We start from the raw sequence: 17,162 nt of genomic DNA on the forward strand, positions 1-17,162 counted from the left end.
TCCAAACAAACATAAAAACAAGGTAACATTGCCTGTTTTATTAATCTTAAAGGACATGTTGTTCATCATAACAATCTCTTGTGGGCATATCTTCTTTAGTTTTTATGCAAATAAGCTAAACGTCCTTAATGGTCCCATATTACCTGCAGGTACCCTATATACCAAAACTCGGCAACTCGTATAACGCAATGGATTGTGGGTGAACACTTGTCAAAATTGTCGTGTGTCAAAATTCGGCTACCGTATATCGTGCAGAACTCTATGGAAATATACACAATATTTGATTTTTTTGCCTTGGATAGCGACAATCATAGGTAAGTTACAAATGATATGACTCCGCTTAAAATATGCTATCACTGTATCAATTTTGGAGTTCCTAGTTGAAACGGGTTAGAAAACAAAAGGTAAAATAGTTACCAAAATCGCAAATATAAGCTTAACGCACTTACGAAATATGGTGGGTATAGGTGACGAGAAATGCAATTTTTTCAACATTGCTGTAGTATGGTTGTGGTAACCTGTTACCTATGGCTTAATTAAGTTTCAGTGAAATAATGTCGCTAGTTAAAAATACAAAATATAGCTCAACATTGAAAATAGAAGCATTTTAACCAGTTCGTTTTTGATAGATGTGGAGCACTGAAAATCACCAAGTTCATGAAGCCATCAGGAACCACTTATTCCCATTTTACATATCAACATTATTTCTCTAATGCGTTAGCAACACATATCCAAAATTTTAACGAAATCCGTTGATAGCAAGCTTTCCAAAATGAAGTGAATTTAAAACATCAGTGATGTACCACCTTTTGGCTTCTACCTTCAAAAGCATGTAAGCTACATTGATACCGATGCCACCAATAGAACGAGAAGATTTGCCCCTTCATTTTGCATACCACTATGTCCAATTTTTATTTCTCATTTCTTCACAAAATGCAAAAACCCGTAAAAAAATGCGATGGGTGTAGTACCCCCTTAACAACATTGTACATGTCCTTAACACTACAAGACGTCTCAAATTTGTTCTTATAATACTCAGTTTTTGATTCAGCTACAAGGTCCTTGACACTCTGTTTTGAGGTGAGGAATTCTTCACGATGAATAGATGACCGAGACTTCCTCCATTTCCGCTCACAGCGCCTGCGTTCTCTAATGGCTTCATTAACTTTTTCACCAAACCAACCCGGTTGGTGTGACATACTCGACCTCCTTGTTATTGACGGAGCATGGCTGTCAAGAACTTCTAGGCAAGAGCGGTTATATTCATTGAACAAATCGTCAACATTGGAATAACACTTCTGCGAGATAGCCAGCATTTTCATAGAAAGATCTTCTGAGAAGCGTTGATGATCAATGCTTCTATATCTGCGAAAGGTCCGAACAGTTTTAGATGGGCGCTGTTTGGATAAGTTAATGGAGCAGTTAACCATAAAGTGATCTATGGTGAAAGTGACACAATCAACACAGATATCATGAATTAAGTTGTCAGAAACTCTGGTTACAACAACGTCAAGGATATGGCCACTCCTATGTGTTGGCTCGGTCACATGTTGACTCATGCCAACTGATGACAGGCAAGTAGACACACGTTTAACATCACTCTTGGTAGGCAAATCAAAGTGCACATTCCAATCTCCAACAAGTAGGACTTTGCCAGGCAGTAAGTTCACACAGTCAATGAAATCCTCTATTTCAAGAAGGAAAGATGACAATTTGAACTTATTGACAGCAGATGGCGATGGTCTATATACAATGATGATGTAAAATGAGCGAGACATGTTGGACACAACAGTATATTCAAATGTTGTGAATGTAGGTATGTCAATGTTCGTAAGATGACAGAGTCCAATTTGTTCTGACTGGGTAGATGATCACAAATCGGCATTGTTTGAGTGAGTACTGGTATTGGTAGCCAAAAAATCGGCATCTGATAGGCCTATCAGCATTGATTAACTGAGTTCTGGTAGGTAGCCTAACAAAAAATCAAAAAATCGGTATTGATTGATTACTGGTAGCCACATAATCAGCATTGATGATTAAGGGATCTAAAATGAGCGTTTATTGCGTTTCGACAGTATTTTTTGTGGGACATGAGAGCACCTCAGACCTATCGAATTGCATTCTGAATACGAAGAATGTCTTTCTGATATCAAATAATTTTCATTTTTTGAAAATCACAATATAATACAAATTTTATGACAAATTATAAAAATTTGATATTTTTCACATTTTTGATATATAACAGCCCTCGAAGTAAATTATATAAATCTAATGATATATTCTTAAAGTGTATGTAGCAGGGAGGAAAAGCCGACGGTCAATTGAAAATTTTGACCTTTCATATTGAAGATATAGATTTTTTCCCAAAAAGACCTAATTTTTTTTGGTGTTTTGGGAAAAAAAATCCATATCTTCAATACGAAAGGTCAAAATTTTCAATTGATCGTCGGCATTTCATCCCACCTACATACACGTTAAGTATAAATCATCAGATTTATAAAGTTTACTTCGAGTACTGTTAAATATCAAAATATCAATTTTAATGATTTGCCATAAAATGTGTATTAAATTGCGAATTAAAAAACAAAATTATTTGATATCAGAATGACATTCTTCGTATTCAGAATGCAATTCGATATGTCTGATGTGCTCTAATGTCCCAAAATAAATACTGTCCAAACGTTCATACCCCAGCCCTTAATTGAGTACAAAACATCGTAAATTTACCACAGAGCAAGGACATTCAATCGAGCTCTCTATATTATCTGAATTTCGTGATATTTTCCTAGGAATTCGATGGGACTAGTGACAGAGACACTACTGTTGCCACCAGCAGATTCAGTTCTACAGTTCGAGCTCGTTTCTTTAAGATACAACCGACTAAATGGCACGGAGACAAACCGAGTATGCGCTTTGATCTCCTCGTGTGCAAAGGTTTGTATTTGTCTTTTTCTGTTTACCATAATGTAGGCTGTTAATGAAATCAAATTACAGTGATGATATAAATAAAGCAGCGAAGCTAATAAAGAACTTTGATTATAGACGTAAAATCAAAATAAAACGAAGAACACTCTCTTCATCAGACTATGGAAACAGTAGTCGACTATATCCATGATTAGATCATGTCAAAATGTGCTCGAGATAGAGATGATTTCAGTTACAGAATGAGCTTAATGCTCTGCATGCTAGCCATGCGCTTCAATGGAAAAAGTTCAAGTTTTGAAATATTTTCTCAAAATATCAAGAGTTATCTTAAAAACTACTGAATCAATACTAGGCTTGTTTGTACTCATTTTAATGCATTTTTCATGCTGATTCCAAATATAGTCATGAAAATTTACATTTCTGATATTTTGTAATTGTCTGCAGTCGACACCCGCGTGAAGAGTTAAGCTTGACCTTGAAATTGAGTTTAAGGTTGAGTTTTAGTTTAGAATAGTTGCTGGTCGCAACCCCAACATCCCATTTTCATTCATTTTTGTTTGGTACACACGTGTAAAACATTGTTCAAGTAGTAATTGTGATACATTTTTATCTTTTTACTTTTGTTCTAGATGTGGCAGTCGTGTGTGTCCTTGTTGAGGGAGGAATAAATAGTATCAAGCAAGCATGTTCCTCCATAAAAGCGGGTACACCGCTGGTCATCGTCGCTGATTCTGGCCGTGCTGCTAACGTGCTAGCACACGCATTCGAAGGGCCGAATCTACCGAATCTAGACGAGTAAGTACAGTAGGCGTATTAAATATTGTACCGCATTTGTTATTTGTTTGTAAAGTGCAATGTTCATATTTTAAGTGCCGTTGTTATGTTATGTTATGTTATGTTACCGTAATCCTAAGCCTATTAGCTATGGTTCATGTTTGATTGTGGCTAGCATCTTATTTGGGGGGTGGGGGGGGGGGGGCAGCAGGGGGAAAAGTGAATTTCGGGGGGGGGGGAAATCAACCAATTTTGAGCAAAATTACAGCAAAAAAACTGGTTCTGCCTTCTCACAAGGGGCACATGATGGCATGTGATATTCTTAATAAAATAAGACAAGTTTTGATTCAATTGATACAAATGTGATCATCGACACTTTTATTTTTAGCATGAAAAAATATTTTGCTCTCTCATAATCATATCAGAAACCCCAAACAACGGCCAAAACCTAGCTTTCGGCTTAAAGGATGTATCCGGCAATTACAACATTACCGTAAAACCCCGTCTACAAACATATAGTGTGCTTCTGATGAAAGCTACATTAATCCAGTCGCCATTATGGAGTTTGAGCAAATAAATTACGGATCCAAGCATATACAAACAAGTATTATTTTAAGACCGATCAATTGTATTGGTATGTTAACGCTTGCTTCGAATTAATTAAGCTTTTATTAAAAACACAATATATGCTTGTAGACGGGGTTTTACGGTATACCTTATATGAAAGAAAAATAATTATCAAGCACGAATCACGTGGTTTTATTTAAAACAAACTCATGTGACCAATACGCGATATTCAAATTCCCGGGCGCCGAAATTGTCAAGTGCAATGACGTCCCAGTAATACAATGAAGGCTGACGACAATTGAGCACAAATAACCATTACGTCATTGCACTTACACAATTTCGGCGCGGGAATTTTGAATATCGCGTGTTAAGGGCCGACTGTTTTTATTCTTTTTTATGGTCAATATGAGTTTGTTTGAAATAAAACCATGTGATTCGTACTTGATAATATTATATTGCCGGAGACGTCCTTTAAACGTGGTAACCATGCCAGTATTTCTTTAAACCAATTTCACTTACCAGTTGTGTTATTTTCAGGAGTACAATAAAAGCCGAACTCAAGGAAATTATACGACGTGATGTAGACGTCGATAGCACGTTTGACCTGATCAAAGAAGCCGCGAAGAAACCCAATCTACTGAATATTTATGATGGAAGTTGCGAAGGAGGAATCCAAGCGGCAATTCTTGAAGCCTTAAGAAGAGGTAACTTTTATTTGTAATATTTTATTTTCAGTTATTGTTGGTTTGTTATCTGGTACGACTTGCTTGTAAAAATCACAGAGCGGATAACTTTGTCCAAAAGTGTCTTGCGATTTTTTTTCTGCCGTTTGTCTAAACATCCTATACTTGAAATAAAAGGTTCGAGTCCGTCCGCACGCACAAATGGGTTTCCCGTCGCCATAACAATCAAACAATACATTATATTATACATATACGTATCAAAAAACTAACAGTATCCCAGTGGGCACAGGTTAGGATTTCGACGTTGTATCAACGTTGATACAACGTTGTATCAAGGTTGATGCCCATTTGCAAATACAAAGTGACTTCAACCTTATTTCAACGCCGAAATCGGACGTTGATACAATGTCGATACAACGTCAGAAACTGACCTGTGTGCCCACTGGGAATATTATACTTATTTATGTAGATGACGAACAGAGCATTGATGTGAATACAACGTTGGCTTTACTATGGGGATATCACGAAGCATTGAAAGAGCAGATGTTTGGTTCCAGCTTTACATATAATTGGAAGGTAAATAATGAAATCTTTTGCCTTCTCATGGTTTATCGCATTTTTGATTTGCATACAATTGTTGCATTTTACAATCCCCATTGAGGTCTAGACGCAAAGTTCCCGGAACCACCGCTAAGTGGCAGCACACGACGAAAGCTTTGATGGAACACCTCAATTATTTTCATATGCAAAAACCAGGTAATGAACTGAGATGCCCGAGATATCTAGGATGTAGCCACAATTTTGACATTGTAGCGCATATATAATGCCTTAGAATGGTTTCAAAAGGGTTGGAAACGCTGATAAATATACGAAACAGCATAGATCTGGGCCAAAAAGTGCATTTAATCAACAGATCTAATAGACCCGTGACGTCTGCGTGACGTCACGGGTCTATACATGTACAGGTAGCCGCAGGGGCGTCGCTAGACCAATATGATTCGGGGGGCGTAAAATATGGTTTGCCGACGGAAATTTTTTGTAATTTGTTGACCAAAAAAAATTTTAGCCAGGACAGCGCTCAGAAAAGGGGGGGGGGGAAATGGGGGTAGGAGTCAATTTTTTTTCAAATAAATAACTAGTAACTTCTATACCATTAACAGTAGGTCTATTACGTTACAACAACACAATTTCGTAACACATTAATCTTTTATATGGCTCTCACAATTTGCCGATAATCACACATACCTTTGACTACATTTGCCGACTAAATTGTGTATTGGGGTGTCACACCCCCATAACCACCCCCTCTAGCGACGGCCCTGGGTAGCCGGGTATAGCCCAGACAAACAAGTGATATGTCTATGGGTATAGCCCATAGAAACTCCCCCTAGATATTGTTTTAGGGCCAGAATGAGCACACACACAAATTTAGCCTTGTATTCCAAATTGTTTTCAAGAAATAGCCCTCTAAAGATTTGTCAAGACCCCCCTCTTCCGTGCGTCGCGTCACTGATTTGTTGAAAAGAGGGTCAGTTGAGACGGAATGACTCTTAAAGCTATTTTTAAGACAGATATTCATCTTTTTCTGCTTTTTGTGGCAATTTTTATTCTATAAACTGTACATTTGTGCGAAAATTGAGGGTGCTATTTACATTTATTTTAAATTTAAAGGGAGTCTCATAACATTAAGGCATATGTTAGAAAATAGTTATCAAGCACGAATCACATGGTTTTATTTCAAACAAACTCATATTGACCATAAAAAGTCAGCTCTCAACACACGATATTCAAAATTCCCGCGCCGAAATTATCTAAGCGCAATGACGTAATGGTTATTTGTGCTTAAAGCCATATCATAACATTTTCAAACAAAATAGATTAGCATTTCTTTGCCATAAAATGTTAGCTTTTACTGTCAGATAATTATATCCCCTTTTATTTTTGAGCCGAACAACCACGGCAAAGCAAAGACAATTGGAATTTACTACCAGCGCACATGTCGCCAATACGTACCACTCCTTCGGTCATGTTGTGGTACGACCATTTGTTGTGTATATCACCGTCCCGCACGCCGTGTACGTACTATGTGTTATGAACATCGTGTATGCGTTCGACTAATAATTCCATCGTAATAATAAAGCGCCGGTTTTGGCGTTTTATTCAAAATCTCGGATTTTGACAAAACTACAGCATCTAGAGTCTTGTTTTTTTGTAGGGTATATTGGTTTAATAAAGTACAATTTAATCGTGTAAAAAGGGAATTTTAAAAATTCAGTGAGGGCGTCTACCTCAGCAAATGGTATAATATGGCTTTAATTGTCGTCAGCCTTCATTGTGTTACTTGGACGTCACTTGCACTCGACAATTTCGGCACCCGGGAATTTTGAATATCGCGTGTTGAGAGACGGATGTTTTTATTCGTTTTAATGTTCACTATAAGCTTGCTTTAAATAAAACCACGTGATTTGCGCTTGATGATTATTTTTCTTACATAATGCTGTGATTACCAGAGACTTCCTTTAAATGAACTAAATAATATAACTTAAAATTCATGATATTTTTCTCATGTTCCAATGCCATTATACAAGTGTCTACCCCTTGTAAAGATGCAAACAAGATTTAAGATGTATAGCGCCATCATTGTTCAACGTTTCTTAAAAATTACAGTTTTATTATTATATCAAACAACCAAACGTTGGCAACGATGTGCAATTTGCATTATTCATTGATCATTTTAATAACGATGGTCACGGGGCGAGCACTAGCGCTCCACCGAGATAACTACCAAACCACTTCAAATACAGATTTCAATAGAGGTTGTGCATATGACGCACAGCGTCATCGCCCCAATATCTTCATGGCAGAAATCGCCATGATTATAGGCCGAATCCACTTGTTCTTCAATAGCCACGCATTTTGTTCCGACCTGTTTGATTGTTTTGAGACGCATAATGGGCCGAGAGACAGCCGACTAAGGCTATTGACAATAGCCCGGTGACTAACCTCTGTAGATATCAGTGAGCCATCTGCATTAGACTGCCTCCACCCACACCACTCTTCGCCATACATACATTCTCCCAGCCACATTTCCCTAACATAATATGAAATTTAAAAAAAATAAATTTATTTTGTCAGAGGCTCCGGCGGGGTTCGAACCCACGCTGTACTGAGCCGCTATAATGTACTCCTATACGATATTGACATAACACCAGCGTCTTAGACCGCTCGGATATCAGGCTTGATGGTTTCATGATGAAAATTAAAAAATATAATCGCAACTTCATTACTTCAACATACCAAGTGACAAGCAAAGACAGAAAACGTACCATATTTTGGAATTTTATTTGTTTAAAACATTAATGTGTATTAATAGCGCTCAATTGTTGATAACTACGTGTTTTATATACAGAAATATAGGACAATAAATGAGGCTATACACGCACAATAGTATATCGATTTTGATTCACACGTGCGCTACGAACTCGCCGTATACTAAAAGCATAGATTATCAATGTGGCGTGGCCTACCATTTTTCTTGTAGCTTCTTTTATACACGTCGATGTTTTCATCAATTATACAATTAATCCACATTAGACCCATAATTTTATTTCAGGAAATAAAAGATTAGATTACCATAAAAACGAAACAGTAATCATTTGTGGGGTCGAATGTAATTTATACATGGAATTTTCAACGTTTTTTCTATCGCCATTCTCGCTCAATTAAAAAAATATTTTGGCGTAGGTCTATATAAAATTGAAATAAAATTCTCTGCCTCATAAACGACATCAAATGTGCCACAATTGGGTATCACGAATCGTTATAATATGATGTGCAGTTAATATTCATGTTTTCTTTTATACAGAGGATGCTTCAGTTTTGACGGGAAATAATATTTTCTTGAAAACCCTCTCACTCGGTTATTTTAAAACGGTAACCACGCTTCCCTAGAATGTGCAATAAATTAGCATTAAGATTTTTCTTATTCTAGCAGCTAGCGTTTCTAAAATGCAGTATGGCGAAATGTGGTGTAGCCTCCACCCGTGGTCCGCATTGCGCTTGTAACGTGATATTTTCGTTACCCTGATTGTTTACGAATGAGGGCAGCTGTCATTTTTTTCTGTTCTGCACATATAAAATATGAATTTTTGTCAGTTTTGAGTTCAAAACGCACGGTTCATTGTCAATACGCTCACTAACGACTATCATGTTCTTTTAACATATATATTCAAGTGCAAGCCTTAAAATCGGCTTCTTTAGAAAGTAAATATTACGGGAGATATTCATCATTTTCTACCCTGGCATCCAAAGATTTATCGTCTTAATATCAAATCGTGCATAGCACATACACGTGTATCAATCCCGGGTATTGATTTTAGTTTCCCTGCAGTACAATGTAATTATTTACCAGGCGATGTCGGTGTGTGACGTATCATACCGTAAATATGGCGGGCTCAACAAAAGCATGATTGCAATCCACCGCGACAGTTCGTCTCACACTCTAAACAAATGCATTACAATCAAATAGGTTGATGACAACATGATAGACTGCACTGGACAGGAATTTGCCGACAAACTGCTTGGCAATAAGTCAAATCATCTAAAACCGCCAGACATAAATATTGGAACTGGATGGAGCGAGATCTTTGCTATATATCGATGGCTATGAAATTTAGTTATTCATTTTTACCTCTTTACTGTAATTTATCTATTTATATTTCAAGTATTCAGTATATGTTTTCCATTCGCAGGCTTACAATGTGGATGAGCTTGTATTAGGAGCCCTACTGAGAGAAAATATCTTGAAAAACCAAGTAGAATTTGTGAAGTTACTAATCGACAACGACGTTGTAGACTTGGATAAATGTGTAACGTGGGGTTTTATCAAGCATCTGTATTCCAAGGTTAGTTGTTATTACAAGTTCCATGAGAGTACTGAGCACTACCTGCCGATCTAACATTGCCTCTGATTGGTCAATTACATGATATCGTCACTTTAATCACCAATCAGAATGTAGACTATGCCATAGTCGAATTTTATTAAAAATATGTTATTATTAGTCATGATGAACCCATTTCGTTGAACTCAAAATTATACTGATGTTTATTAAAATTAAAGTATTCAATAGTAAAATGGTCATAAAGAGTTAAAAATATCAGACGATTAGTGACAATAAAAGTAATTGAATGCAACATTATCTTGCATAATTATAACGGCTCACTTTAATACTGAACAATTCTGATTTTGGAATCTACCAGTTTATTGATAGCGAACCCCGAATTTAGACTATGCCATAGTCGAATTTTATTAAAAATATGTTATTATTAATCATGATGAACCCATTTCGTTGAACTCAAAATTATACTGATGTTTATTAAAATTAAAGTATTCAATAGTAAAATGGTCATAAAGAGTTAAAAATATCAGACGATTAGTGACAATAAAATTAATTGAATGCAACATTATCTTGCATAATTATAACGGCTCACTTTAATACTGAACAATTCTGATTTTGGAATCTACCAGTTTATTGATAGCGAACCCCGAATTTAGACTATGCCATAGTCGAATTTTATTTAAAATATGTTATTATTAGTCATGATGAACCCATTTCGATGAACTCAAAATTATACTGATGTTTATTAAAATTAAAGTATTCAATAGTAAAATGTTCATAAAGAGTTAAAAATATCAGACGATTAGTGACAATAAAAGTAATTGAATGCAACATTATCTTGCATAATTATAACGGCTCACTTTAATACTGAACAATTCTGATTTTGGAATCTACCAGTTTATTGATAGCGAACCCCGAAATTTGAAGCTAACAAACAGAGGGAGTAGGGTGACTGATCAGATGTGAAAATCTATCAATTGTGCACACATTAATTAAATCAGAGTTTTAAGCTTAATACAATATCCAGAGTATGCACAATGGGCAAGTGGACTACGGGGTAGTCTAATCAGAATGGAGCTGTTGCTGATTGGGCCAATTGATAATGAAAACTTCTTTTTGGCCAATCGGCAGGTAGTTCTCATGGGGTATGGCTAAAACTGGAAAAATACGACTCGTGCCATCGCACTCGCCTTAACGGATGTATACCCCCATATTTAAATAAGGAAACAAATTAATGATGACCTCAGCTCAGATATTCGGGCCTACCCTTCCAAATAAACTGAAAGCTCCAAACTTAACCACTATTGTAATTCTATGTCCATTATTTTGCAGGTGAATGATGATGCCCAATCCTTACCTGATCACATGTGGAGAATCATTGAATCCGAGGTATATCGTTTACAAAAAAAATCTTTCTAAAACACCTTTTTTTTTTTTTTTTTTTGCGCTCTTTTTAAAAATGCACTAGTATGTATTTCAGATTGAGAAACCCGCGAACTACCAACGTGTGTAGGAGTAGATAGCCTATGGTAAAGATTGAGTTGCTTTCCGGGGCAGCCCGACGGGGCAGGCGGAAAGCTTTCCCCAGTATCGAAATACCGGGACAGAATTGCTTTAAAATTGTGACCCATTCACGTTTTAAGCCACAATTCGTCGTCCGTATTCCATAGTGGCGTATAGTGGGGCGCCGCGAATAAACAACTTTTCGAGAAAATCGGGTTTGAAGAAATGCCAATTTAAAATCGAGTTGTGTAAATCAGACATTCATTATATTTTGTAAATGATGTGAAATTTGTGTAGTAATCTAAATAGATTTTATTGTTATATATTTTTCAAAAGAAATAAATACATACTATTGCTGGCAAACTGAAAATAAAACTATACGTCACTATGGAAAACAAACAAAACGCAATACCCTAATCTAACGTTAACCGTACGCCACCTCGGTCGCCGTGTAATCCCTATGGCGTTACTTTTCGTCGTTCGTATTCCATAGTGGCGTATAGGTCCGATACGTGTACGCCACTATGACATACGATGTTTTTCATTTTGCCGATATTTCATAATTATAAAATGTGTATAAAAAGTGGCGTATGGTCGATACGCCACGCCACTATGGAATACGAAAAATGTCACTTTGTAACTATACGCCACATTTAATTAATTAATTACTAATTAATTAGCTAATTATGACTGATGAGACTTAGAAAAAATGAAAGAGGACATCATTAAAAACATATGTGCCAATTTTCAAAAAAATGACCAAAAATCACTATACGCCACTATGGAATACAGCCGACGAATTATCCCATTATGACCCATTTCGGCAAAATTGCAAAATATGCCACATGCTTCTTGCGCATTTGTCCCATCGTCGAACCGACCGGGCGATTATGCAACCCCTTGTAAATTTTGCCCGGACGTCACACAGTGTAATTTACCCATTACCAACTTCAAAGTAATGCGCCATGTTGCATTACCTCCAAAGCTGCAGCACTCATATTTATCCAACAGTCAAATATGTTGAAAAATCACTCATGAAGTTTCATGTTCAATTTTTTCAGGTTCAAATTATTGTTAAATTATTCAAATGCTTTACACCATAATGTAATTGAGAATAAACATTGACTTTGTTGTATATTTTTACACCCTGCTACGACTGGTACACCCAGCCAGCAGTATTATAGTGTTTCTGCATGCAGGTCGTATCAACAGAATCCATGCGTGCATAGCCAGGTGGTGTATGAAGTGCAGTCCCTAAATTCAGTAAATTTTCATCGTCAACCGTGTAATTGAATGGGATAATTTTGAAATTTTAAAACGCTTAAAATATCACAAACAAATAGGCCTATGTTGATAAATAATATAAATACAAGCTAAAACCGTTGGGGTTCGATAATGAACCCCACAAAACTAACCGAGTATATGGAAAATGCCATACGGCCGGGCGGTTTCACGAGTTGCCGGCTCGATCATGTCATCCGCCGCCTGTGCATAGCCAACCCCCATTCACGTACACCCCCACACACCCGGGAAACACACACAGCGGCCATGCGAAAGATGGATTTTTAATGTCACAAAAAACAAAAGATCCGCCAAATCTGCAAGGGATCCGCTTCACCACCTTCAGCGCATTCCACGCTACGATATATCACTGACAGATACTGAGATAGACATTGACATTCATACACACAAAAATTAAATATTTGCAATTAAAAATTCGTGTTTTTGAATGATTTTGAATTCTATCAATGAAATTGCAGCGATATCGTCATTGGGTTAACGATTTCCCAAACGCTGATTGGTTGATTGCGTCACTGTCAGGATCTGTGCATGCACTGTACGGAATGATTTTTCGTATGGGTAAAATACACTGCGCGTCACTTGTGAAAATCACATTACCGTTTCATTACCATTCCAGGGCAATGTGCTGGATACGGTTCAGGAAGTGATGCAGGAACTCGCTTTTGATAAATTTTCTTATTACCACGGGGATAATCGAGGACAAGGTAAGTAATATTTATGTATTACCACAATGTGATGATACCAGGCAGAGTGACCAGATTGGGTAGTCATTTGGAAGCCAACTTCGATTCGAATGAGTCCTATGAATACATGCATATTTTGTGCATGCGCACCAAGATGGACTTCTCGCCAATCGATGAATATTATATTGGGCTTTGTGTCGTCGAATATCAATGCAAAGCATATGCTGATATCCTTCCGGTGTCTATACTTTGTTTACATCTGCGAGCCCATCCCTTTTCCTTGTTACATTTTAGGCCCGTATGCAGGATTTTTTTTTTTTTTTTTTCTGATTTTGAAAAAGTGGACCTTTTTTCCAAGGGGGGCGATTTTGTAAAAGTGAACTCTTCCTCAAAAATTTGGACCTTTTTGGCCAAAAAAGTGTAAAAACCCCGATTTTTTGGCTCGCTACGCTCGCAAATTGTCATATTTTGGGACTTTTTGTATACTTTTGCACATGGGGGGGGACACCCGCACACCCCCCTGCGTACGGGCCTGATACACAGGCGCGTAGCAAGCGGGGGGACAGGGTGGACGAAGTCCATGGGCCCCGAGGGTTCAGGGGCCCCGAGCACAAAAGCGAGAATTAAATAAGGGCTGATAATGGAGAGCAGGTCCGGATTTTTATACCATTGGGCCAGATGGGCCCCCCCCCCCAAATTCTGGGGCCCCAAAATTGCCCTATGCATCTTTCTTTTAACCCCAATAACAACATGTTTTTGGTCAAAATAGCAAAAAATCTCAGCGCTTCGCGCAAATTCAAACAGCAAAGTTCATGTTGATCTGTGGTCAAAATAGTCTGAAATTGAATTGAACAAAATATGTTAGTCTCCCTTAGTCCGCCTTTAGTTAAACCAAAACTTGGCCACTGACATGAGTGCACATGCCTTCCTCGGCACGCGCGTGAGTTCGGGGCTTCCAAATTTTGGCCTGGCCCAGGGCCTCCATGAGGTAGGCTAAATCCCGCCCTGGTTAAAAGGGCCCGTACTGCTCCTTGTCCATGGGCCCCTGATGCTCCTGCTACGCCACTGCTGATACATCATGTACACTTTTATCTTCCCCTGGAGTCATAGGGCTGTCAATTTTTTACTCGTATGTTATATTTCCCCCCAGAGAAAGACCCAGTAGACGACCCTTACAGACATTTGTTCATCTTCGCTCTGTTGTGTGGGTACGACGAGATGGCGTTGTATTTTTGGGAGGAGGACTCGGAACCTATAGCTTCGGCATTAGCCGCTAGTAATATGTACAAGAATCAATCCAAGAAAATATCATCCAGATACACGGAACAGCAGGAACATCTCCAAAAGATGAAAAAGTAACTATGGTGGTTTTTTTGCTGTACATCATAATGATTTTGCATGAATTATTACAGGAAGTTCAACTTTCCTGATTAGTATTAAACAATCTCATCTGTTACTAATATACATGTACTCTTTTTATTTTTTCTACTTTTTCCAGTTATTAATACAAGTCAAGTCCAGTAATATTTTATTAGATCAACATTTAGGAAATTTCACTCATGAGTGCTCATACAAAATGAATAGAAAATAGAGACTACCACTGCGAAGGTGAGGTGTATTGGTTACCTTTCAGTTCGTCCTGATTATTACCCTGTTATACCGTAAAAACTCGATAGTTAGCATAAGTGCTTACTATCGAGCGCTTTTGAAAACATCAAATTGTACCAAAGTCCGGCGCTATGGGGTTGAGACACACATTTGCAGGTGTACTTGTTCGTATATAACTATGTGTATCGATGATTTGCTCAAACCCCTTTACACTTTTGTGGATGGAGCTCTTCATGTTTGCATGTTTTAAAGGCGCTCGATAGTAAGCACATATGCTAGATATCGAGTTTTTACGGAAGTCATGACAGTCCGTATGCCTTCCTCCAGGCAGTAAAACAAAGGTATGTTTCGGGAACACAGGTTGGAGCAGCTGGGAGAAATGTGGCAAATTCCTCCAAGTCTAAAGCATTAATGTCGCTCCCTATAGAACCAAAATGTTCATTCCAGAAGAAGGTTGTATAGAAATGTGAGTGACTTGTTGTTAGTGGTTCAGCAATTATACAAAACGGAAAAACACGTTATTTCACACAAAGAAAGCAGAAGTTTATGAGTCGTAGGCATGGCTGAACATTTGTGTCTTGAGGCGAGATTTGAATTGAGAAAAGTCTGAGGATATCGAAGAGCAAGAGGGAGGTTATTCCACAGAGCTGGCGCTACGTGTGTGAAGCTTCTGCCGTACGTTTTTGTTTTCCACGCGGATTTCTGGAGAAGATACCGAGAAGCTGATCGGAAAGTCCTTGGAGGGTAATATGAATAGACATGGATATAAGCTGCAGACTGCTCGTTCAATGCTTTGTACGTCAGATGCAACATTATCCTCTGACGGATCGGCAGCCAGTGCAACTGGAACGTGACAGGTGTAATGTGGTCCCGTTTTTTCCTAAGTGTAAGAAGTCTTGCCGCGGCATTCGGTATTCATTGAAGCTTGTTAAGTTCTTTGTCCGGAAGACCATACAGTTACAATTGTCTAATCTAGAAGTTATGAAAGCATGAACAAGCTTTTCGGTATTTGCTGCATCGAGGTAACGGCGTAACTTCCCCGATTCTATGAATGGCATAGCATGATACGAGGCGTTCTTGCCGGGGTTCTTGCAGATGTTGTTGACATGACCACTCATGGTGAGACAGCTGTCCAGAATGACGCCGAGGTTGCAAACTTCCTCAGATGGAGTGATTGAAGAAGTAATGTCAACGTTGGACACTCTATTGGAAAAGCGAGAGGTGACAAGCAACAACTCGGTTTAGTGTCATTCTATAACATAGGCCTAAGCTTGTTGGCTTATAATACAAGCGCATGCAGACTACAGTCTAGGCAGACTTAGCCGTAGTCTCTGGCCCTCACAGACTCACAACCGAGGTCTCGCAGCCAAGGCGACGCCCTCACAGACTCACAGCCGAGGCGAAGCCGAGGACGCAACCTCTCTGGATAGTATACTAAGCAACAGAGCCCAAAAGTAATGATAAGCAGACCTTTGAAATCTTAAATATAGATTGGTAGGCTGACTCAGATCAGGGATATCACACTGATATGATAGTAATTATTTTTGCTGATTTTTTTCATAGGAAATTTGCGGCGCTTGCTTATGAATCTCTTGATGCTTGTGAAGCCACCTCGAAAACCGCGGATACTTTTAATGTGGTTCTTCGTCACGTACCTTCCTGGGGCGATACAACATGCCTAAAACTTGCCGAGTTATCAGTGAATCTGTCGTTCATTGGGCATGCTGGGATACAGGCTCTGGTAGATAAAGTTTGGCGGCATGGACTAGACAAACCTGGAGACGACGCAAGGTAGGCCTATTAAATATTTCATATCATGTTTCAAAAGTAGTGCCTGGATAGTGCAGCAATCACGCATAAACGATATTAGGCAAGGAATATTCAGAAAGTCCCAAAACAAACATGTATGTTAATATCATTACAATCTAAAACCCCACTAACTTTCGAATAAATATAGTACGGTAAGAATGTTATTTACTAAATGGCGCCATAACGGTTTCCCTAAGCAGGCGTTTCAAATTTCAAACGATTTGGGGGGTGAACACACATCGAGGACAAATTCAGGGTTAATTATTATAATTCTTTTCTGAAATTGACTTAGATTTGTGTTTCATCTGAAGAGGCATAAATATTTTTGCTCTATATTCTCCATTAAAATTTGAATTTCTGCGCTTCTGATCACAAAGATCAATAGTTTTTACTCGTACATCAAATTCTAT

At 38.1% G+C, this 17,162-nt stretch overlaps 1 protein-coding gene across 1 annotated transcript in view; it reads left to right on the plus strand.

Annotated features, from left to right (window-relative positions):
• LOC140140471 (transient receptor potential cation channel subfamily M member-like 2) overlaps window positions 1–16,738 on the plus strand; it is a 31,601-nt gene extending 14,863 nt beyond the window's left edge. Inside the window, exons 7-15 of the mRNA XM_072162231.1 lie at window positions 2,790–2,934; window positions 3,555–3,720; window positions 4,804–4,970; window positions 5,419–5,525; window positions 9,701–9,853; window positions 11,180–11,236; window positions 13,269–13,356; window positions 14,486–14,690; window positions 16,507–16,738. Coding sequence (XP_072018332.1) covers window positions 2,790–2,934; window positions 3,555–3,720; window positions 4,804–4,970; window positions 5,419–5,525; window positions 9,701–9,853; window positions 11,180–11,236; window positions 13,269–13,356; window positions 14,486–14,690; window positions 16,507–16,738 — 1,320 coding nt within the window. The remainder of the gene's footprint in view (window positions 1–2,789; window positions 2,935–3,554; window positions 3,721–4,803; window positions 4,971–5,418; window positions 5,526–9,700; window positions 9,854–11,179; window positions 11,237–13,268; window positions 13,357–14,485; window positions 14,691–16,506) is intronic.
• The last annotated feature ends 424 nt before the right edge of the window (window positions 16,739–17,162 follow it).

Source organism: Amphiura filiformis, chromosome 19 (assembly GCF_039555335.1).
Source record: "Amphiura filiformis chromosome 19, Afil_fr2py, whole genome shotgun sequence".
Taxonomy (NCBI): Eukaryota; Metazoa; Echinodermata; class Ophiuroidea; order Amphilepidida; family Amphiuridae; genus Amphiura; species Amphiura filiformis.